Source organism: Pagrus pagrus (genome assembly GCF_965226575.1).
Source record: "Pagrus pagrus genome assembly, chromosome: 9".
Lineage (NCBI taxonomy): Eukaryota > Metazoa > Chordata > Actinopteri > Spariformes > Sparidae > Pagrus > Pagrus pagrus.
Genome location: NC_140193.1, coordinates 31009188 through 31033353, shown reverse-complemented (window position 1 = coordinate 31033353; position 24166 = coordinate 31009188). Strand labels below are relative to the sequence as shown.

The 24166-nt window shown below is 40.6% G+C and overlaps 1 protein-coding gene across 2 annotated transcripts in view; it reads right to left on the bottom strand.

Annotated features, from left to right (window-relative positions):
- vwa8 (von Willebrand factor A domain containing 8) overlaps window positions 1–24166 on the bottom strand; it is an 84776-nt gene that overhangs the window by 2442 nt on the left and 58168 nt on the right. For both annotated transcript variants that reach the window (XM_084361896.1, XM_084361897.1), the window contains exons 37-44: window positions 23118–23322; window positions 15169–15277; window positions 14834–14990; window positions 8919–9027; window positions 5916–6041; window positions 5136–5294; window positions 2259–2357; window positions 1574–1812 (exon numbers count right to left, since the gene is read on the bottom strand). In XM_084361896.1, the coding sequence (XP_084218022.1) occupies window positions 1574–1812; window positions 2259–2357; window positions 5136–5294; window positions 5916–6041; window positions 8919–9027; window positions 14834–14990; window positions 15169–15277; window positions 23118–23322 (1203 nt within the window). The remainder of the gene's footprint in view (window positions 1–1573; window positions 1813–2258; window positions 2358–5135; window positions 5295–5915; window positions 6042–8918; window positions 9028–14833; window positions 14991–15168; window positions 15278–23117; window positions 23323–24166) is intronic.

The window sequence follows — 24166 nt, the reverse complement described above, 5'->3', positions numbered from 1 at the left end:
CTTCAGCTCGTGGCTGCATTCTAATCATGAAGCCAGCGGTTCCTCAAAGCAGACTGAAGAGTGAACTTACTCCTCTTTGTCCTTCCCAGGACTTAATCTGGGATGTGACAACAAAGGTCAGCAGGAGCAGCAGCAAGCAGGAACATGAGCAGGCCTCACCTCAACTAAATTGGAGAGTCATTGTTCTACTTAACTTTGAAGTCTAGTTGTTCTTTATTGGTTTTGGATGACCGACTACAGTCTAGACCAACAGATCGATTTAGATTGGAGTTTCTTTTGCAGGATCCTTAAAATGGACTACATAGCTCCTTTACAAGGGATGCTAATGTTTAAAGATAGTCCATCTTAAGTACCATCTTGAGTTTTTTCCATCCTTCTCCTTGTCCTTTCATTCATTCTTCTTCTCCTCTTTCATTACTACCTCTCCTCCACATTTTCTCTCCTCTCGAATCTTCTCTCCCTCTCTACTTTTTTTGACTTCCTTCCTGTCATTCTTATCCTTATTTGGCATCAGCTCATATTTTCTCATATCTTCTTTCTTCTATTAGAGATGAACTGATTGCAATTTTCTTGGCTGATACAGATTTCTTAAAAGTCTGACCTGCTGATTCTGATTTTGGCAGATTCTGATTTTCTCTCTAAAAAATATAAATCTCAATATATACAAACCTTTTTCAGCTTTCTTTAATTAGAAATTCAATTGTATAGTCATAATAAAACATTGACTATTAAAACAATCTTACATTTTCTACAGAACTGCACCAGGTCACAGTACCCTCTCACTCTGATAAGCATTTACCAAGTGTATATTGGTGTATCCAGGACTCTAATTGTGAAAGGCAAAAGTGGAAGTCCTTCTGTAATGTGCTGCAGCTGACATGTGAGCAAAATATAAAATTGCCCACCTTGGTTCAGACAGCGGAGCCTCTGTGTTGTGAATGTATATTATCCTCAAAGTAATTGCACAATTAATGCCCTATGGCTAGAATGTTTGACTTTCCTTAAAGAAAACCGGTGCAACAGATTACTTTAATAACACATCTTGTCATCAACTGAATAATCAGATATATCTGACACTGATCAGTGGCCACTGGTCATAGCCGATCATGCTAGAAAACAGCCATTCAATCGGTGCATCTCTACCTAGAATTTCCTCATTTGCTTCCCTACCAGGCTGGACACACTGGATGCCTGTGTACTGCGTGGCGGCTGCGTTGCTGAGCTGCTGCAGGTCACTCATGTGTCCGTATTCACATAGGCTGCGTTGCTGCTGCTTAATGTCTGTACAGGTACAGACATTAAAACTGTTGTGAAATGCTGGTATGATGTGGATATGACTGTCTACAGGTCGTTTCCAGGTCTGTTTTTGCCCATAACTGCGTGTGTCACAGTACAATAGGCGAGGCTCTGAATCTCTAGATGCGCGTCTCATACATGCAGTGTGAACGGTCTAACCTGTTAACACAGACGCTGAAATGAAAAGTAAGAGGTAACGCCACACAGCAGCACTGCACGCGCATCCAGTGCGTCCAGCCTGTTATTTGTACCACCACCCTTGTCTCCACCTCCTCACCTTTCAGCCTGATCCCCAAGGGATCCAATGAAGATGGCAAAGGCATTGACCTGCGGGTCGGATGTCAGAACTTGGGCGAAGCGTTCAGGCCGGATGCCATAGCGTTCCAAGTTGGCATCACTGAGCACCACCACAAAGTGCTCGTCGGCCTCTTCTCGTGCCAGCTCCTTAATGCTGGCGTCTGTGCCCTCCAGAGTGTAGTCGCCGCTCATGCAGAACTGTGAGTGGGCATGCATGGTCTGTCGGGGTGGAGGGGTAGGAGGAGGGAACAAGATAGGACATCATTTTACCCAGTATATTGCACAGGTGGAAAAACTGTTTGTGGTGGCTGATCCTGGTAAGTGCCAGACTGGGGACTGCAAACAGCTCTGATCATTAAACTCAGAGGCTACCGTTCAATTGTATATTTAAGGGTCAGTTCACCCATGACACAAAAACAAAAAAACTTTCCTGGACAAATATAAAACTATCTGAATGACTACACACCACTGTTGAAAAGTTAAAACAACAACAACAAACCTTATTGTAGCATTGCAGCCATTCACTTAATGTATACTCATAGCTGCATTTCAATACAGGCTTCTGAGACAAAGAAAGTCAACCAACAATTTTTTTCAGTATGTACGTGTGGGAATAACTGGTGTACAGTAAAGAAAACATGAATGGACTGATGATTAATCTGTACCTTGAGGACTTTGAGTCTCTGCTTGTTGTTCTTGGGGGCTTTGTCCGCTCGGACCAGCTCGATGTCGTAGCCGTCACCAGAGTGGCCCACTATGTCATACTGCACAGAGAAAACAGTTATATTATATTATATATATTGATCCTGATTAATATGTATGATATGATATATAATATGATTTATATATATATATATATATATATATATATATATATACTAAAGAGAATTTACTAAGATGGTACAAAGGTACAATGTGTCATAACACATGAATATAAATAGCAACAATGACTATATATTATTTTGCATAAAACCCTGTTGTGTCATCCTCATGCAGGACCTAGAATAGACCTTGGAATGAAGTGTAAAGATCTAGGTGTGATGGTGCAGAAACATCAGATCGTAACTTACACAAAGCTATCCTCGCTCCAACCTGGACACACTCCAGTGTGTTCACCCTGTCATGCCAAAATGACTCCCATAGGATATCCATCATATCTGGCTTATGTAAGTCTGGGTCAGCCTGGCACCGTGGGCTCCACTCAACTATTTCAGGACCCAGGTATTACGTATATGGGCTATTTCTAATAAGGGTGGTTATGGCTGTGGTGGTCAAAGGTATGCGACTGTGTGTCTCATCTGTCCATATAGCTGTTGCTGGGTAGAAGTGTATTTTTCAAATTGTTGTCTTTTCACTTCAGAATATTTTTGGACTAACCTTTTTTTTTCAGTTGGGTTTTTCATACACCTCAGGGACCAAGACATCCTTAAATTTAATTCAAGATATATATAATTAAAGCCGCTCAAATTAAAGTTCAGAGGTTTTTGTTCACAACACTGATATGTAAGTTTTCTGTTCCATTTTTGTTTTTTAAATGGGGCTCTGATGGCTGTAATAAATAGGACATGAAACTTACAAGTGACAAATTCTTAAGACTAATGTTTCATCTAGCCATCTTTATTTACAAGCACTGTTTCAAATAGAAACCATGAATAGATATGTTTGTTTGACCTACCACCATCAATGGATGTCTTACATTGTACACACACACACACGCACACACACGCACACACAGAGTAAGACTGCATGTAGCACAGACATACACAGGTGAAGGTTTCCACGTGTTTTGTGCGATCAGATGCATTTTAATGTAAGGGGTGTTATACAAAGAAGGCGGTTACACTGTCATGTGATGAGAATAACTGTGTGTGTGTGTGTGTGTGTGTGTGTGTGTGTGTGTGTGCGTGTGTGTGTGTGTGTGTGTGTGTGTGGGATATGTGATCAGTATTAGTTGGGTTGAGTGTCACTTAGGGGCCAAGAAGTCTGTCTCCCTTCAACTTTTTTGCACATGCTCACATCTCCCCACAGAGTGACATAGAGACAGGGGGGGTCTCTCTGTCACTAGTTTCCTTGGTAATATGGTTCTAATATTTTCCACTATCAGTGGCCCGTGAAATGTATCCTTCTTTGCACAGACTGATGCGGTCAAAAGTTTGATATAAGAGCACCAGTGGCACATACAATTAGTTTAAGGCAGGTAGTAATGATCATAAGGTTAAAACTAATGAGAGTCTAGCCAAAGCCAAGCCCAGTGTGGCTGTCCATGTTGGAAGCTACAACACAACAACTCCTTTAGATGGCTGACCTCAATAAGTTGAATTCATAAGACCACCAGGGTGAAGGTAAAACATTAGTGGACCAAGTATATTGATCCAGGATTTATCCAAATAAAGTCTCATATTGCTAGTGTGTGAAATGAATTTCATCTGAGAAAGATAAGCCTGGTTGGTTATTATTGTTTATTTTATGGCCACTGTACAGAAAGTAGGAACTGTGGGTGGAAACCTGATTACAAGTGGTTCCCAGGAGTAGTGTGGCTAAAACACATATACCAATTCATATGTAAACTAAAATGCTTTTCAGGGTCAGATTAGTTCAGAAAACAAATGGTGTGTGAATACACATTCTCCATGTCTCTCAATAAATAAATAAATGAATAGATGTAACACAGGTGATAGTGGTGGGTTAAGCTTATAGAGTACAAATTGTATCCTCAGTAACATTACTTTACATCTCAAACACACAATGTTTGGTGTGACATCTTCTGTAATAGAAAAGTAATGCCCACCAAGGGCTGTCACTGGAAGTGAACTTGAAAGCAGAAAAAAGTGTTGCACACTGTGGCTCTATATGCATTTTTTACAGATCCAGAATTAAGCTTTCTGGGCCGTCCTGATAAAATCAAACATGTTTGACATTCAGGATTTAAAATCTGAATGATTACTTCGGTACTTTCCAAGCCAGCGCACAACAACCAATGAAGGAGGCGTCCTGGAGCAGCTGGCAGTGCTGCCAAGCAGTGGTAAACATTGTAGTCCTTGAGGCAAACAAAAGATGACCAACTCATCCAAACTCGTTTAACCTTCAGCTTTTGGTTTCTCTCACTGTAACGCAAAACTATAGCAAGTTGTTGCACCATGCTAATCTCCTTTTTGTTTATGTCTGTTTCCCCATGAGATAATGTGAGAGCGATCACGTGTGAGCCCAGCTTCAGTCTGCAGAGCCATGAAGCCAGAGCGCTGAAGTCATGCCCCACTGCTGCACAGAGCGCTGTGTGCTGTTTATTCAAAATGTATTAATATTGAACGTTTTACGTGTCCAAATGCACCAAGTTGGACACTGCACTTCCTCCTGTCTTCAGTCACATACATGCCAAGTATGAAGTAGATCGGATGAACGGTTCTCTAGACATGTGAATAGCATGCAGACAAACAGGCAGAGGTTCCTTGATTTATAGTTAGATTACATTTTTTAAAATAAAAAAGGAAAAACGAGTCAGAGTGGACATCACTTTTTTTCTGCTTTGATGTGAGATTTCTCACCTTGAACTTGTGCTCATAGCTCTCTAGAGCCTCCATGACCATACACACTGCCTCCATGGAGCGCTCCAGCCTGCCATCCACCCCGTTGAAGCGGTACATGCTGCCTGACACGTCGGCTAACACTCGTAAACGCTTGGGCTTCTGCTGAGGGCTGCCCAGCTGTAAACACATGGGAACATACACACAAAGCACAAGATTAGAAAGAGTATTAGCAGAGACTCAATTAAAGAAAGTACCTACATTGGGGAGTGTTTTGTGTAATACGGTGTGGCTTACTTAAAATAACATTTAACACAAGGCCAGGATTTCAAAACTGGCTGCAATTACTTCAGTGTAGAACTTCATGCCAAACCAAAAATATGCAATGCTTGGAGCTAAATAAGGTAGAAAAACATGGTATGCATATTATGGTTAGTTTGTGTTTGTATGATTAGTGTGGGAACTATCTCTGTGCTGTGTGTGTGTGTGTGTGTGTGTTTAATATAGCATACATGACAGTAGAAGAAATGACTGGAAGCTGTCTACGAGCTCGAGCAGAAACACGGGGTGTAATAATAATCTCACACACACCACTGGAATGTATCATCTGACAGATAAAGGTCAAAATTATGTGTGTAAGTCTGGCAGTGTATTTGGAGGTGCGGCTCACACTCAAGTTTAAGTGTGGTTTAAATATCTGTAGCAACACACACACACACACACACACACACACACACACACACACACACACACACACACACACACACACACACACACACACACACACGCACACACACAAACCTCTGGATCCAGCTCTCCCCTGCGTTTATATATAGCCTTCTCTCCAGTCAGTCCATCAATGATTTTAGCATCATCCAGTTCTCCTAGAGCCTGGTTCTTCAACCACTGTCTCTCCTTCCCTTTAGCCTGAAATACACACACACACACACACACACACACACACACAGAACACATGTTATGCACCAGACAACCAAATAAATAAACACATTTCAAAATCTGTCTGGAGAGGATGATTTCATTTTGGTGGGGCTTTCAGAGGCAACAGATTGGATTGTGAAAAGAAAAAACAGACAGTTGTAAATCATGCTGACACATTACTGACAACAAGAAAGATAAACAGTACATACTGTATGAGTAATGAGTAAGAATACATGATACAGATTATTTTCAGCTGATCGATAAATGCTTCTTATTGTCGATATGATAAGATAATTGATCATTTAACATTTTTGTTTCTTACAAAGAAGTTTGTAACCTGTACTTCATGCATACCTGAGAGTAAGACAGGCTAAGATGTAGTGAACAAAGATGATATTATACTCCACAGGTTTCACAAGATCTGCAGTGTTAAATCTCATAGACTTTTTTTCCCCTCCTTTCTTGCGGAACATGTATTGCAAATTGCGATTGCGTTAGACTGTAAAAAAACATTGACACCAGTGAGGACATACTTAGTTCTCTAGTCCACACTGCGTGGCTCTTCTTCTCTGTGTTTATTGGTGGATTGTTAACCAACTTTAAAAGATGCATAAAACTAATGTAAACTCTAATGTATCAGAATATTGTAAATACTGTGCTTGTTAAGTCAATGAAAGAATTTTGGCCTTTACATTATCTGCTTTATTTATCAGTTATCATAAGATACCAATAAATAGCCGATAATATACATTTTCCAATATCTGGCTGATAATTTATCAGTCTGTGAAGGTCTGATGCTGTCTGACCACTGTTTGCTGTGGTCACTGGAATGGGAGGGGGGAGAAGAGAGGAAGAGAAATGTTACTTTCTCTTCCTCTAACGCGCCCCGTGTTACCCATCTTCAGCTTGCAGCATGACTGGAGCATGACTCTTTTATGTATAAGGGGTATGTGTTGAAATTGATAAATAACTTAAATCTTATGAGATTTACATAAAGTTTTTGCAGTGTAATAAAACTTGTTTTTCTGCCTTTTTACACTGAGTGGGGGGAAAGGACAGAATCTGTGCATTATCTGTCTGACTCAAATCATTACAGTTGCAAAGTTGTATTTCCCTGAGTTGCCAAAACATGCCAGGTTGTGAGGATGGCTTCCTTGGAGAGACAACATGTGATCTCTTTGCTCATGGAACAACTGCATCTTGCAAAGTTATTAGATTTTTGACAAAATGGTATCTTGTAATGAACTCATTGTCATTAAACATTCTCAAAATATCTCTTCTCCCATGGGATGTCTCTGCATTACTGCGATCTCCTGAGAAACAGGTTAGGACACCTCTGAAGCTCTCCTAGGCACTGGCAAAGACAGGATACATTTCTTTGGTTAATGAAGCAAAAATGTGTTTCCCTGTGATTCTTTGGCCAGTAAGAACTGATCTCTTACTATGAAACGCTTGATAAATATGATCCCAGGTGTTTATGTCTGGCAAGCCACTCCATTGTTGAGAGATAAGTAGAGAGGGGGGTTTCCCTGTGGGTAGACTGAAGTGGGTGGAAACAATACACTATCAGTTTAATGAAAGCTTGCAAGTTATGGGTGGGTGTGTACAGTATGTGCGTGTGAGTGTGTGTTACTCCCTAAATCACTCTTCAGGTACGATAAAAATAACATGACTTCACAGCGTCACGCCTGCTGGGATTGGTATAATCTCCATCAGCTTTACAGAGGGAAAGAAGCCTGAGGCTACAAGGACAAATACAAACAATAAGCAGCGTTCATGTTGAAAGCCAGCGCTGGCACGGCTGCAAACACCTGGATGGAAAACACAAACACACACACAACCCCGCCCCCCACCACAACAACATATACAAATAGAGCTTCACACCTGGACAAGAGAATAATAGAGCAAGGCCTCGTGTAACTGCTCTGTAATCATCCTCACATGCTACATGATTTTCCTCTTGTCAGAGACACACACACACACGCACACACACACACACGCGCACACACACACACACACACACACACACACGCACGCACGCACGCACGCACACACACACACACACACGCACGCACGCACGCACGCACGCACACACACGCGCACACACACACACACACGCACACACACACACGCACGCACGCACGCACGCACGCACGCACGCACGCACGCACACACACACACACACACACACACACACACACACACACACACACACACACACGCACACACACACACACACACACACACACACACCAAACCCTACTTGAATGTATCAACACACATTTCCCCTCACAAGCTAAAACAAAAGGAGGAAAGTCTAAAACTAAATAATGAAACAGAGACAAATTCACATCCTGGATTTGTAACACCACTCTCTATGCTTTTGCTTTTCATCACTTAACCAATCAGTGTTCCCCTGTGGGACAGCGCCCCCTCCTTCCTGCCCCCATATCACATGTCAGGTCAACCAATTGTCATCGATCAAATTTGTGACCCCATGACTTTTGTTGGCCTCAGTCAGCTGGACTGCAGTCCTTACTGTACTGACTTTACAGTAAAAACTGTTCTGACCTGTCATCACAAAACTGTTCAGACAAGAGGAATGATACTGAAATTCCAATTAAGGTGTTAAGTTTTCCAAATATACCAAATATCAGGCTGAATCTACATAATGATGGATATCACATGTAGATTTTGCACTCGAACATCTTCAGATTTGATTGATGCAATTTTGCTGTATTTTCAAAACTTCATTGATTCCTCCATTTATGAAAGGAAGAGTGAGGCACTTAACTGTCTGTGCCTAAACTTTCTTAGCTGTGCCTTGTTCTACAGTGCTGACGATCATGTATAGAGTGAACTAACCTGTAAAGTGTCCAGGATAATGCGTAGAGACTGAACTTGTCTCCTGACAGCGTTGGAGAAGCGCTCATACGTGGCAGCATCATATTCACTCATATCAATCTCCTTCAACCTGAAATGGAAGGACAGAAAAAAACAGAGGAAGGGGAGAGACAGACAGTGTAAGAGCAATGACTTGACACTGCATGTTTTAGGTAAAACACTCATTGTAATAAGGCACACAATAAGTTGTATTTGTAGTTTTGATTTAGATGTTTTCTTCTAAAGGGCTTTAACAGAGGTGTGCTGGCCTCTATTCATATAACTGTGCAAATCAGATGACTGACAGGCAGTTTAATTGGGCACAAGCAGGTTTCTTCCTACCTGTATCTATTCAGTAATTATGTGGCTCTCAATGAAATCACTTGAAGCAGCACTTGAAAAGATTTTACTGCCAGTGCAAATCCAGTGACACTGGACCAATGTGTTTGAGTGGTACTCACAGTTGTACCTGAGGACATCTCAGTCACATGTTCCCTTGCATGTACTGGTTTATCACAAAAAAGTGTTGCACATCTTACTGAATAGAGTACTTTGATTAAACCTTGAGACACAGTCTCAAAACATGAGTCATCTTTCATAATATTTTTGCACACCACACTGGTTGGTTACAACTCATAAAGTGCAAATCATCACATGCTCAACTACACGAGTTCAGGATTTCTTACACACCAACATTTTATACATTTATTGTGAAAGCTGAGGCTGACACTGGAATCTACTTCTTCTTTCGCAAAAGAATTGTATTCATAAAAGTTTATGGATGCCATTGCTAACCCTGATGAAGCAGAGCAGAAAAACAACAGCATTTTTGGTACATTTGAAGCTGCTGCTGTGTGATTGATTCTTCCCAAAAAGATCAGGTAAATAGAGGAAGAGAGAGTGAGCTCATGAGCTCAGGACACCTGTGACACAGGGGTCATTTTACATCAGGAGCCCATTTTCTGCATGTGTGCATGTGTGTGTTCTCTTCAGAACACACCTGTGGACATGACAAGACAGGTGGACTGTGCCCCCCAAGCTGAGTTTATCCCTATAATCCCACTGTGCAGGTACTTTAGTATCGCTGACACACACAGGCATAGAATAATCCTCGGGTGTCTTCACCAATGTTGCACAGACTGGAGTGTGTGTGAGTGTGTGTGTGTGTGTTGAAGAAAGACAGGTGGGAGAAATCTCTGCCAGGTGTTTGAAACTTTTGGTGACAACCAGACCGTGACCACCACAGAGGTACAGAGCAGTGACTTCAAAACACGGGTAGGGACTGAAAGATGGTGGAGAGGCTCTGACTTTATGTGTCACAGCTTGCAACAAAACTGTGTGTGTGTGTGTGTGTGTGTGTGTGTGTGTGTGTGTGTGTGTGTGTGTGTGAGAGAGAGAGAGAGAGAGAGAGAGAGAGAGAGAGAGGGAGAGAGAGATATAGATAGAGATAGAGAGAGACTGGTTGCATGAGAACAGAGTAAGTTGGATGTATTGTGTAGACTGCACTGGCATCAGCCATGCAATCAAACAGACCAAACATGCATTCACACGCATCCACTCACAGAACATCTACCAACATTATGCCTTTTATGAAAACTTAAATGAGGGGAAATGAACTGACACAAACAACCTGTGGGGAGCGACACAGTAACTGCTAAAATAATCACTGAAACAAACAAACAACATAAATAAAAAGAGAATTTAGATTTATTCTACTTCTTGTATTAAATGATGAAAAGGTAGATGTATGCAATGTAGAACAGTGATGATGCCATACACTGAGATACACAGGGATGCATTGAGAATTGTTGTGCACTCAAATCGCTGACAGCTGAATCATAATCAAATTGACTAGCGAGGCCAGTGAAGATTCAAATATCTAAAATAGGCCACCACTTTGAATGTAGCAGTATATTTTTAAGTTGTTGGATGGATTTGGGTTAGAAGGTTTTGCTCCATTAAAGACATTTCAATACTCAAAAACACATTTAGCTGCTATGTTACATTTTTTAAATGTATTTACATGTTTTATCTTAGCCTAAAGGTGCACTATGTAGCTTTGTGGAAGAAATTTTAGTCAGAAGAGATCGAACAGGGAAGGAAAATGCCTCTCTGAATGAGTTTCCTTCTCTGCCAAGTGACACAGCCTGAGCAAAGCCTCTGGTTTTCACTCACAAGATCACACTGCAGACTCACTGGTTGTTGATGGGCAGAATTTTTCATTAAAGGTGCACTATGTAGTTTGGGGTAAAGAAATTTTAATCAGAAAAGAAAGATAACCCTTCACTCACTGATACTGTCTGCCTAAACATATTAAATACACAAACTCTTTGTTTCCATGACTGAATAAACTGAATAAACAAACTGACCTTAAAGGACAAAACAGTTTATACTGTTTTACTTTGTTTATATGTGGCCGACCTCAAATGTTCTGGGACCTTATTTTCCTCCGAGAACAGCTTGTTTACTCAGTTATGGAAAAGAGAAATATTTCTGAGTTTCTATTATTACCTCACTGTAATATTGTAATTTTGAGTTTGTATTGTATTGAGTTTTAATTTCTTCTCCAAAACTACACAGTGCCCCTTTATGGATCTGTGAATAACTTGTTTTAAACACTTAAACACTCATGGCTCTTTATATCCCAATCATGCATCTATTCTCTAAACCTATTTATCCTCTGCTGCTTATACATATGAGGTAACACTCTGAGAAGTTTTGCGCAGACAAGGGAAGAATGTCTGTAGACACCAAAACTCATTTTGGTGTCTTCTCACAGGAGGAAGAATATAAACCTTTGAATGTGTAGGGACAAAACTAGAAAGGCTGATAATCAACAATAGTAATTGCTTCCTTTGATGAAGGAAGACATGTATGTTTAATTTTAGCCCATTCATTTGTAGAGACTGGCCTTTCATTTCATTCTCATGACACACAATGTACTGTATCACACTCACAGTGTAATCTAGTTATTTTCAACCTGCACATGCAGTCTCCCTGTCTGTTTCTCTGCATTCACACCACAGCATGTCAACCCACAAAACAGTACATAGCAGAGTGGCTTCTTCCACACGTATGTGTGTGTGTGTAAGTGTGAGGACGCGTGAGAGTGTATGTGGTGAGAGGAAACTCTGGCAAGTGGCCGCGGCTATTTCCTTCAAATTCCACTACCTTGACTTAAACAGGAGAGAGAAGGCAAGTTTGAGAATTTTTTACGCACAACAACCACAAAAACAAAGAAGAAGCTGACACTCCCAACGACTAAACACACTACACACACAGTATGCTTCCATCCACAAGACCTACCTCACCCAGGACACAGACTATAGTGGTTTACTCTTCAAACATTTTGTTTTGATTTTATTTAGCAAATGATGGTGCACTCAATTAGATAAACAGACTGTTGAAGTAAGATTGGTTTGTTTACTGTCCATTGTGGTTGCCTTGCCTTTTGTTGGTGTATTAAAATATTTCCATGTGAATTTATGTTTTGCAATAAAAGTATAAAATATGGTTGACACAATACAGTAACAACTTATTCAACACTCACCAATTCTTGAACAATGCTTTCCATATCTGGGGGTCTGTGTGTTTTTTTTCATGTTGCTTTTGTGTTTTTTAAGAGAACTACCAGTTTCTACAATCCAGAGAGAATGTTTTAATATGTTGTTTGACACATTTCTCATAATGGAACTCAAATAAAACAAAGCAAGGAGGCAAAAAGGAACTTGAGAGAACATGAGCACCATGATGGAGTGTTCCAACAGAAAAGTGAAGGACATTTTTCATGCATCTAGATTACATAGAAAGTCAATGCAAAGACACAAATAGACTCTAAATAAATCATTTGAAAGTCTGTTGAGGCAGTAAAGATGATGTTAATGATAAGGCACGAATCATGTGAAACATTGTGTGTATATCATGGGGCTTTGCTAAGTGATGCCTGGGGAGGGCAGCGGGGTGGGGTAGACGCTGCTCAGAGCCATCAAGCTCGAGAGGACAGAGTTGGGTGTAGAGCCAGACCTTATGGAGGAATGACACCTGCAGTCACGTCAAATTCTGCTCTGATCTGGAGCTGTTCATTAATGGGAGGAGAGCTCAGAGTACTTTTTAGCTTTTGGGATTTAAAAGTGGATTTATTTTCGTTTATCAGCCTGACTGCAGCAGTGATCCGTGGAGATGACCGTCATTGTCGGGTGTTTATGTTCTGTAATGTTGACTGCTGACTGAAGCTGGAGGGGAAATGTACTTTACTTCATGAACATTATTTTACAGAGAGGAGAGGGGAAAATAAGAGAGAAAACCAGAGTGCTGAGTTGACCTGAATTTTAAAAAAAAGACATATACACACACCCTTGCAACTTGCTGTTGCTCGCTAGCCTACGGGCATTTGGGGTGAATAAACACTCGAGTGAGTAATGCAAATAAATACAAATGATAAAACTCACAAGAGTAACGCAAGACAAAAAATTCCTTAGCAATCAGTGTGAACACACTATAAGATAACTCTTCTCCTAAAAGGGGGCTAAATTTGTGTGTGTTTTACTCTTGCTGGTGCCTTCCATCCAAAGACACGCAGCCTGCAAGCACATGACCTCTGGTGGATCATCTTTTGTGCCTTGCAGTGAGTGAGTTTTGTGTTTCCAGGTTACATCAAAAAGACAGCTGCACCTATGAGGTAATTTTGGCCCATCTGTCGAACACACTGAGAAACAATATAATCTGTTGATATAGTATAGTATAGTATGGAGACACAGCCAGAAACATATCTAGAGATGTGTGATTATGTGTGTCTGAGTGCACATGCTCACGTGGGAGATTAATATTTTAGGCATACCTAAGCCTGTTTTTGCTTGTGCATGTGTGTCAGGTACTCAAGGGTTTATGGAGGGATCATAGTTTGACTGATGCCTGACCTAAAGATAAGAAAACAAAGGATTGTGCAGACGCAGCAGTAAATGGCAAGGTAAAGAAAAAGCCTGACAGAGTTGGCCTGTGATATTAAGAAAATAAATCAATCAAACAGGCCTCTCCGAAGGCAGTTCTGCTGTGTGTGCTCACCTGCTGTGATGAAGAACCGTCAAGTACAGTGACAACTATTTGGAAGCAGAGTATCAGCATGTAGCTACAAGATTTTCTCTCTGGGCTTAGTGGGACACTGATAGACAGGCAGAAGACAGTGAGGAGGGAAAGAGGTAAAGAGTGTCAAAGAAGATTTAAAGCAAGTGAAATGACTACAAATAGGAAGAGAAGAGATTAAAAAAAAGAAAAACGACAGAAGAGTCAGAGAGGTTGTTCTTCTTGGTGTGAAAGAAGCCAGTGTATGAGAAGGGGCATGCAAGAAAGGGGGAGGACAAGGGGGATGGGGGAGAAAAGAAAGTTAAGAGAACGAGACTGTTTGAAGCGAAAGAGAACAGAGACAGCCTTCATGGTTGAGCTGGTGAAAGGGCTGCCCTCTCAACCCTCCGCTCTGAAGCAAATGTGTGTAAGTACACACACACACACACACACACACACACACACACACACACACACACACACACACACACACACACACACACACACACACACAGTCCAGCAGGATCTAAATTTGCATCCATCCACCAGCCGGAGAACTGCGGCCTGCGGTTGTTTGCCCAGGATGGGGCACCATACAGTACCTGGGATTGCTGACTGATGGCCAACACAAGGCCCATACACACATAACACACACCTGTTCCACATTACACACATAACACACTTCAGTTCTGGGTAGTGGAGAGAGACAGTCACTCTGACATTGTAGAGCTAACTCAATTTACATACAAGTTCTTGGTTAAGGGTTGGCCATGATTCCTTATACTGAGCAGGCATTTTCAGCATGTGTTCACTGGATTTTCTGGATTTAAGCAACCTACCTTTCTTTGAATGCTTTTTCCCCCATTTCACGGGCTGCCCTGCGCACCTCTTCTGGAACTGCATCTTTCTCAGCCTGGGATACCTGGTACACCTTGTGCCCTGCATCCAGCCGATAGGGGCCCCCTTTGCCACCCAGCCCCGCTGTGTCTCTGCCGCCTGCATAGAAACATCTTATTAGGGATGAGGCAATCACAGTTGTTGTTGTTGTGTGCGCTTTAGATAATCCGTAACTGATATGAAACTACACATTTAATCCAGAGTTAAATGTCTGCTTTCACTTTACTGTAAACTTAGATGATAAATGTTGAATCGGTTGAATCATAGCACTGGTTACCTGTGCCTCCCGCCCACTGGTTTCCCCCAACGTGAGGAGCGTTGTTGGGGTCGATCTTGCCATGTTTTGGGGCAGTGACATCCTGGCCACTGTCCTTCTGGATGGTGATCTGAAAGGAGAGGCGTGAGGGATGCCATGTGGGCCAGTTTTTAAACATTCAGAAAACAAATGAGTGCAGATTCTCGTACACCTGTGCAGGTGGCCTCTGAAGTGAGCAATATACAACAAATGCCCGAGCTTATAAAGGTTAAAGGCATCAGTATTGTTATTGTGACATGTATTTAGTCTGGTTTTCCTAGAACAATGTCTCATGGAGCTATACTTCCTATTGTACATTAAGAGTTTGAAAATGATAACTGACCACTGCATCAACGGGAGAAATAACTCACAAAACAAGTGTCGTAAAAAGTAGCCAAAATTCATACTTGAGTAAAAGTGAAGATATTGTGTTAATAATATTACTTTGGTTAAAGTGGAGTGTCTTTTTTTTCAGCACGTTTATGTTATTTATTTATTTTATCTGATTGCTGATAAATTTAAATTCATTTAAAAATGTGCTACTTTGGCTCTACTGCATCAGGCTAAGTATGCAAAGTAACTAGTAACCAAAGTCGTCAAATAAATGTAGTGGAGGAAAAAGTACAATATTTGCCTCCAAAATGAAGTGGAGTGAAAGTATAAAGTAGCAGGAAACCAACACTGCACCCAACAACCATTGGGTTTTACTGTAGTTTTTTATGTTGATGCTAAATAAAAAAAGTGTGTCTGTATTTTCCCTTTGAGATGCTGATGAGCTGTCACAATAAGCATGTATGCATTTCACACAAAAGAAATATGCAGGCTACATATACAAAGTGTTTAACTAACCGGTTATTTAATAACATTCCAAACCACTCGGGAATCCAGTTTCATCAGAGAGGCTGCAGTAAGTGACAATAACACAGTATTACAACATCTCCTGGGAAAAAGCTCACAACGGCTGTAGCATCACACTTTGCCACGAACAAAGATATATTTAATTCCTTTTCTTAACTCACACAACTTCTCTTGGATTGTCCTCTTTGTGTCAAACCCCCTGATGTATTAGTATGTGAGACAGCCATCAAAACAGTCAGCAACCTAGCACACAGTCAAAGCATTAACAGAATGAACTGTGTATCTTTAAGCTCTGAAGTTTTGGCAGGATGGACAGAATAGGTTCTGTCTCTCTCAGCAGGAGAGTGATGAGAGGGAAGGAGTGGAGACACAGAGAGGTTAAAGCTTTGGATTCTCAGGTCCATCTCAATGGCACCATCAGTGCCAAAATCAGCATGCTGGCTCTCACACTGAGGCAGGGCAGCCGTCCAGAGTCTGGCACGCATGAAGGAGTGAGAGGTTGAGGGGTAGTTCAGTGGGAGACTAAGTGTATCCCCTGTAGCTCAGCTGCATTCTTACATACTGCTGGAATTTCAATGGTATCTGTGGGGGTTTGAGAGGTTTTGTTTTATACTGTGAATGTATGTATATGTGTGTGTGTGTGTGTGTGTGTGTGTTATCTTTTCTGTTTTTAATTGTTGCGTAGTTTGTCATGGCCTGTGCAGTTGACCAGAGACTTATCTAGTAGAAGCAGCAGTGCAGTTGAGGACCCCTCCTCTCCCCCTACTGACCCACTGTCCACACCTCCAACTGACACACACAGTGGAGCTCAGCTCAGGCTCTGTTCTCACACCTACATGAAGCTGCTGCATCAGCAGAGCTCTCTATATTTAGTGCAGATTAGAAGGGCCAGGCTGATATAAACCATGTCAGATTACCAGGACAAGATAATATTCATCATGGGAACCAGCTCATACGGACGGCTCAGACCTACTGCAAGTGTCATGATTTGTCACTTGGGTACAATACGTTTGATTGCTCACACTATACTTATACAGTATGAAAAATGTTTCAGCTTCATCAAGAGTCCATCCACCAGGTGTTCATACTGTGTTTCAGTCATGCCTTCACACCTGAAATGGCGTGCACAGGGGCACCTTGTTAAAAGCTGAAAGGCTCATTCGCTTTTTCCAGAAGAAGAAGAAGAAGAAGAAGAAGAAGAAGAAGAAGAAGAAGAAGAAGCTGTCCTCTTTAACCTCTCTAGCAGAGCAAATTTGAGTACTGAGAGTAAAGAAAACTGCAATGATAATGTTAATGAGTTTTGACAAAACACTTGATAGTTTAACAATTAGCTTTACAATGAAAAAAAGGTGCTTGGTAAAGCAACAATAACACCAAATTAAAAAAAAAAAACTTCCCACAAAATCATCATAGACAATATAAAAATACTATACAATAAAAACAAAAATACAACATAATCAAGCTCAATCAGGAAGACTGTCTTTATGTTATATTTCACTCTCTCTCCCTCTTCTCCTGCTCCCTTCATAATCAGCTGACAATGGGTGTTTCAGTTTAAACAACCAGATTCTGCCACAATCTTCTTAAGCCAATCACAACGTTGCTTCTGTTCTCCTTTCTGCTGGTGTCAGTTTGTCTTCACAACCCTTCACCCCAATCACCTCCTGCACCCCAGGTCTGAGCCCACCAGAAGCTCGCTCCTCTTCACCTTCATCCAGATCTCAGACATTGTCTTCATCCTATCACCACCACCTGTGTCTGGACTCCATCAGGGTGGATCCTGTACCAAGCACAACTTCATTGCCGCCTTATATGATGATGTCACGATGGGGGCTAATTGCCAAAGACTATTCACAATTCTCATCTTTAGTGTGCACGTCAATAATCACACATCATACATACATAAGTGCATCTCATGCATTGTACAATAATGTAGGGATGGATATTGTTTCTGTTGAATTCAAGAGCTGAATGGTTGACTTACTTTTCTTACAGATTTAACTCATTACCATGAGAGGGTATTAAAAGCCTATTAAAAACATTCATTTAAAATGAATTAAAATGACAGATTGCAGCGATCAACTAATTATTTCCCTTTTATTTGATGAATGACAGACTTTTTTTTCTAAGTTTCTCTATTTCCCATTTTGAGTTTCACATTTGATGTTTAACCTTTTAGATTGAACATTTTTATTTGATTTTCATTTAAAACATTTCATTTACTCACTTCACATTTTCAATTTCCTCTAAGTTTAAATATTACCTGATTACTCCTCGTAGTTTAGTAAAATAATAATATTTTTAAATGTCAACTTTCAATTTTAATTATGACCAAAAACATCTTCCGTACAGTGGATGCTCTGAGCGCTCTGAAACTGGAACTATGAATATCTGAACAACCCAATAAGAGCTTGGCAGGCTGTGCATTTCTCCCCTGTGTGTGTTGAACTCTTGTTAGATGTTTGGAAAGATTACCAAGAGGTGTTTCTAATATTCTTCCCCCTCATGTTTTAAATGTGGATGACAAAACATAAGAAACACCTCTTAATATACTGCAAACTACAGCCTCAATAATACAAATGAATAACTTACTGACAGTGTCACTCAGAAAGGGGCATTAATACTGCGTAAAGGTAGAACTAATGGCTAAGCTGAAATGCATTAGAGTTTACAGGTGTACTTAATAAATAAGTGTATGTCAGCCATGAAGCACTAACAACAGATATAAAGATATTTAAAATCATCTAAAAACATGCTGCCATTGCATCATCTGTCAACCAGACAGCACAAACCAGTTTATTTTCCAACTGTGAAATAGCCCACAGTGTTCATACACTGGTCAATTCCTTCATTAACAAATTTAAGAGGTCATTTCAAAAAGGCATTTGTTATTCAATATCTTATGTGTTTCCATACAAATTAATTGGTACAGTTTAGCTGATATGTCTTCATCAATACTGTGGATGGCATCAAAAATGCAGTCAGTCAGTTTCTAAGAAACATGCAGCCTGTAGTACAGTTGACACGATGCCAGAATTCTAACCTTTGATACAATACTAGGATAAACAAACAATACTCAATACTCTTTCGGTGCCAAGGCAAAAAGAAAAACAAAGGTTAAGGGACCAAAAATAGGATTTTTTTTTCTTTTCATTTATAACCTGCCCACAGTTGCTTTTGTACTTTTGATACTGTTAAATTCAGATGACGTATCGTGGTATCAAAAACCTTAGCTTGTAGAAGAGACGGCTCCTACAAATACACACAACATGATCACATCCTCTAAAGACCAGCTGTGTTGGCTGTTGAGATTACAGATCTACATGAGAAAAATCTTTACTGGCCATTCCCTGCATGACAATAACTACTGTAGGGATGTGGGGGTGGGGTCTCAAACACGGGTAATTTAAAATGACAAACAAAATCTCACTGTTCCATCCAGCTGCAAACCAACAAATCTGTGTATCAATACACCTTTCAATTACTCTAGTGTTAGTGAAGAGCCACAGGAAGTGTGTGTGTAAGTGTGTTTGTAGATGAACGAATGTTAACCTCAGTAACCAGAGAGAGCTGGGTGCCATAGCTCTGTGGTGAGGTAAAGGGTCAGAGGTCTGAGCCACTCATGTCACCACAGCTCACCTTCAGGATCTCACCTTCACCATGTGACTGCTCTCTGAATACACAGTAATGCATATGTGTCTGTGTATGCATGAGTCATTCACCACATAAGGCAAAAAACAGCCACAGAACGTGAGCTGTGCTGCACACATGCCTGTCCCATGATGGGAAATGAGTTGATGCTCAGAAGTTTGGCTTCAAAGGCTTTGCCACCACACCACACACACTCTTCCCCCTTCCAACACAGCACCACTTCAGACCTGTCTGTGCATCTCCTGAGCCCTCACGCTCAGTTTAGGTGTCTCAGAAATCTGTCCATTAGAGAAGAAGTTGAGCCATCGGGACTCCAGTTTCCTGAACACAGGCTTGTTTCAGTAATCCACCCTGTCATCACACTGTATATAGATAAAACTCTCTTGCTGATGACAACATAACACATGGATGTGTCTTCATGCTGGTAATGGCCTCTGTGCTGGCGCAGTCACAACCAGTAAAGGGGTGACTAATGCTCTACTTTTGGTTTTAGAAAAATGATGAGTGATTCTTTACAACATGTGTCCATTTCTGGGCTCTGAGTGGCTTGGTTCAGTTTCCTACTCTGCTTGTGAAAGAGGCACTGCAGCTACAGGACTGTGTGTGTGTGTGTGTGTGTGTGTGTGTGTGTGTGTGTGTGTGTGTGTGTGTGTGTGTGTGTGTGTGTGTGTGTGTGAGTGTGTGTGTGTCGCATTACGATTTCCCAACAGGGATTCTGACAGCAGGACCATCAGTGTCACTAACTACATGAATCACATAGCAGAAAAGTCACAGCCCTGCAATATGATAACTTGGCATCTGAGTCTGCTTATGCCCACCACGTCAAAATTATAAACGAAACACCATTTCTCAGAAACAAAGCTAAAATAATTTAGACTGGTGGCCATAACAGAAACCTATATAATTGCTACATTATTGACTCTATAAACAGTAACACTGAGGATATCTTTTAAAGGAAAATTGAAACAATGGGAAAAACACCTCAGGAACAAGCAGCCCCTCTCACTCCACAACTCTATCAACATTTGATAACAGTTGTTGAGCAATTTGGTCACTGTTAATGAAATTTCATCAAGCTTTCTCTCTCTAAGCAGCAAGTTAAAGATGGCACCTTAACCCTGAGCCAGGGAAACAGACAGACAGAAAGAAAGGAAGAGGGAGTCTGGGGCGGGTGGTGCAGTTGAGAAAACTTCATTTTTATGACTGTGGGAATCAATGTCTCTACCCCACCCTCCTCACTCAATGAGTTTTTCCCCTCTCTCTTCTTTTCTTCACACAGTGCCTCTCTCTCCCCTTCACTCATCTGCAGTCCACGCCTTGTCTTGTAGGATTAATAGCCTCATAAATTTCTGATTCTCCCCTTAGACGCCTAAAGACAGAGTGATTTAAGAGGGATAGCATCTGTGTGTGTGTGTGTGTGTGTGTGTGTGTGTGTGTGTGTGTGTGTGTGTGTGTGTGAGTGTGAGCCCACTTTTGAGTGCGTTTTTCTGAATAAATGCGTGCTCATGCACTTGGGTGCTTGCTAGTGTGTGTTGGTATAAATTCATGGTTATACATGAATGTTTGAACATGTGCAAGTGTCTTCAATGTGAATGTTTTAGTGATTTCATGCCTGAGCGTGAAATATTCTTTAATTGTGTGAGTTTATGTATTCAAGATGTGCTACATGTACATGCATGTGTGTAAGAACTAAAATCTAACTATAATTTGTCAACTAGTTGTACCGTTGAGTGACTGGATATATAACAGTAAACTGCTATAAATTTGACTGTATTATGTTGGATACCTGCAAACACCTACTTGGCACAAGAAGCACCAGTTTAACAAAAGACATGTTGTGTGTGCAGATGGATGATGACTGACTGATGTCTCCGGTGCATCTATGATGTCAACAGTGCTGTAATGGAACTATGTCAGACTGACACTAAAGACAGATGAGAGGAACTATTGAGTACTGAACACCAAACAGCCACGGACACCTGCATGCACACTCATATCCAGAAGTACATTAGTAAAGATGATGAGCCAGAGCATTATGAAGGCAATGAACTCAACTCATGTCTTTCCTCTATTGGGACGATAAACATGATTTCTGCTGGTTAATCCCCCCTGACATACTTCAGTTGGAAAATGTATTTTATTTCCTGCCTTTTCTTTTTCATATCATACTTTGGTCAAAAGCCTCATTGTAAGATTATTTAAGTGTGTCATAAAAACAAGGTATTTGGCAAATAATGTATATGTGCCATACGCAAACAGGTAAGCTCGTATAGAGGTCAGGTGCGTAAACTTGTTGGTTCAGTAGCATATCTGAAAAGATATACAGAGAAGCTTTTACACAGGTATGTTTAAATACAGTAGTGCTACTGTTTTTTCCAGTGAGCTAACACAGAGCACAGGGAGGGTCTGTCTTAGTCTGACCTACAGTGGACTGAAGGTGCCCCATCAAAGGGGAGGAATCTAGGCCAGAAAGAAGTGCAGTGTGCAGGTATATGGGAGTATGTGTGTGTGTAATAATGAATTAATTCTCAGTCAAAGGCAATGTGTTTAATTGTTGGTCCAGTAGGCAGGTATGTATACATTCTCTTTATAAAATCTACCACAAACATAATGATTACTTCTTGTGATGTGTTTTTGCAGGAGCAAATGTAAGAAAATGGTGAAGATTGACACAGATAGTGTTGTTTTATACTTTCCCTTTATTCATTCCTACAAAAAATATTATAACATACTAACATAGAATTAAAAAATAATACATGATTCCATGTCGATCTTTATTTCAAGACACAGAACTCAATAATCAAATTGTGAATTTGTATTATTCAAAATTCAACAAAGGATCCAGTTTCATGATGAGTCTCTTTGATATCCTCATTTCAGTCCATGTGACGGTTTCTCACTCTCACTGCCTTGTGCACAAACCACAGATCTGCAGATCTCATCCTGCATCTGGAAGGCTACATTATCTAAAGAATTTGTCTGCCTGTGTTGTGTATGTGGGCACCTTAACAAAGGCTCCTCAGTATGCCAGTCTAAATGTTCCGAACCACACCAAAGGCCAGACCTATTGCATCATCGGCACAATGCCCATTCATTCATACACACCCACCCCGGGTACAGCTGGGTCAAACATTTTGGGCCTGTAAACATTCCATTTAGCATATAATCACAAATGTTTCAGCTGCTAATATATTCTGTCAGAGTGAGGCAAGTATGCAGACTGACATCTAGTTGAAACTTTGTTCAGAGTAGTTATATTTAAAGCAGTACTGCCCCTCGGTGGTGTTGAGAGAAACTGCAGCCTGCAAGCATTTCCCGTGATTACTCAATCCTCTCATCTGTGTCATACTACATTAAGGTATTCAGAAAAGAGGCTTCTCCATGAACCATTTAAGATTTCAAAAACAAAGTTGTGATGTTACCTGGATAGGTCTGCCATCCTCCGTCCCAATCATATTCCTCCATTCCATCAGTGATCGCTGCAGGGTGTCCAATCCTGTCTCCCAGAGCCGGACGTACCCACCCATATCCACTGTGACCACACCTCCAGTACCGAGAGGAGTCATCAGCACATCAGAGTCTGAAATCTTGGACAACCAGCTGGTGTAAGGCGACACAGACATTGACCTGCCAATCACAAATACGTAAGAAAGTGGAGACATAGTGACTTGGAGAAATCATCGAAAGGGCATCAACCAGGTATAATATGTAACCTTCCTCCAATTAGTTAATTGTGCTGTCAAAACAGTTAGTCATGCCAGGCTTTTTCCTGGCTCAACCTTATAACCCTGATTAAGTCTGTCTGTTTGATGTTTACCCTGAGAGGTGGCTCACTTTGAGTTTTTGAGACAATTATTGTATTTCAACATAAAGGCTGATTCATGCACATTTTATTCTATGGTGATACATGACAAAAAATAAATGACACTGAAAATCATAGTATAAAATAAGTCAATTTGCAAGTTTAAAAACACAATAGGTCATATCAAACCTACTCACCCAGGAACTCCCAGTTCATGTCATGATTTTCTTCCTTCAGCTGTACTACAAATACTCTCAGAGTGGTATCACTTTACCATGAAAACGTTTCAAGAAAATTAAAATAATCCTTAAAATATACAGTAAAAATATATAATAAATATATAATAGAAAGTTGCTGTTACCAAGTAACTTCTGAATGTGATGACCTATATTAATACTACACAAAATAAAAAATTGATTTCAAGAAAATGAGTGAAAAACTAATGGAGATATACATTAGATATACAAATTATTTACATGAAAACACATTGGAAGTTATCCTTAGGGTGTCATGTCCATGACAAATTTCAACGCAAGGTTGCAAGGTCCCATGAACTAGTAGAGATTTTCATTTTGAAAATGAAAAATTCATTCAGGTTTTTTCAAAAAAATCTATGACCTGAAATGAGAAAAATTCTGAAATCTGGGTGAGTTGGCATGGAATGACCCA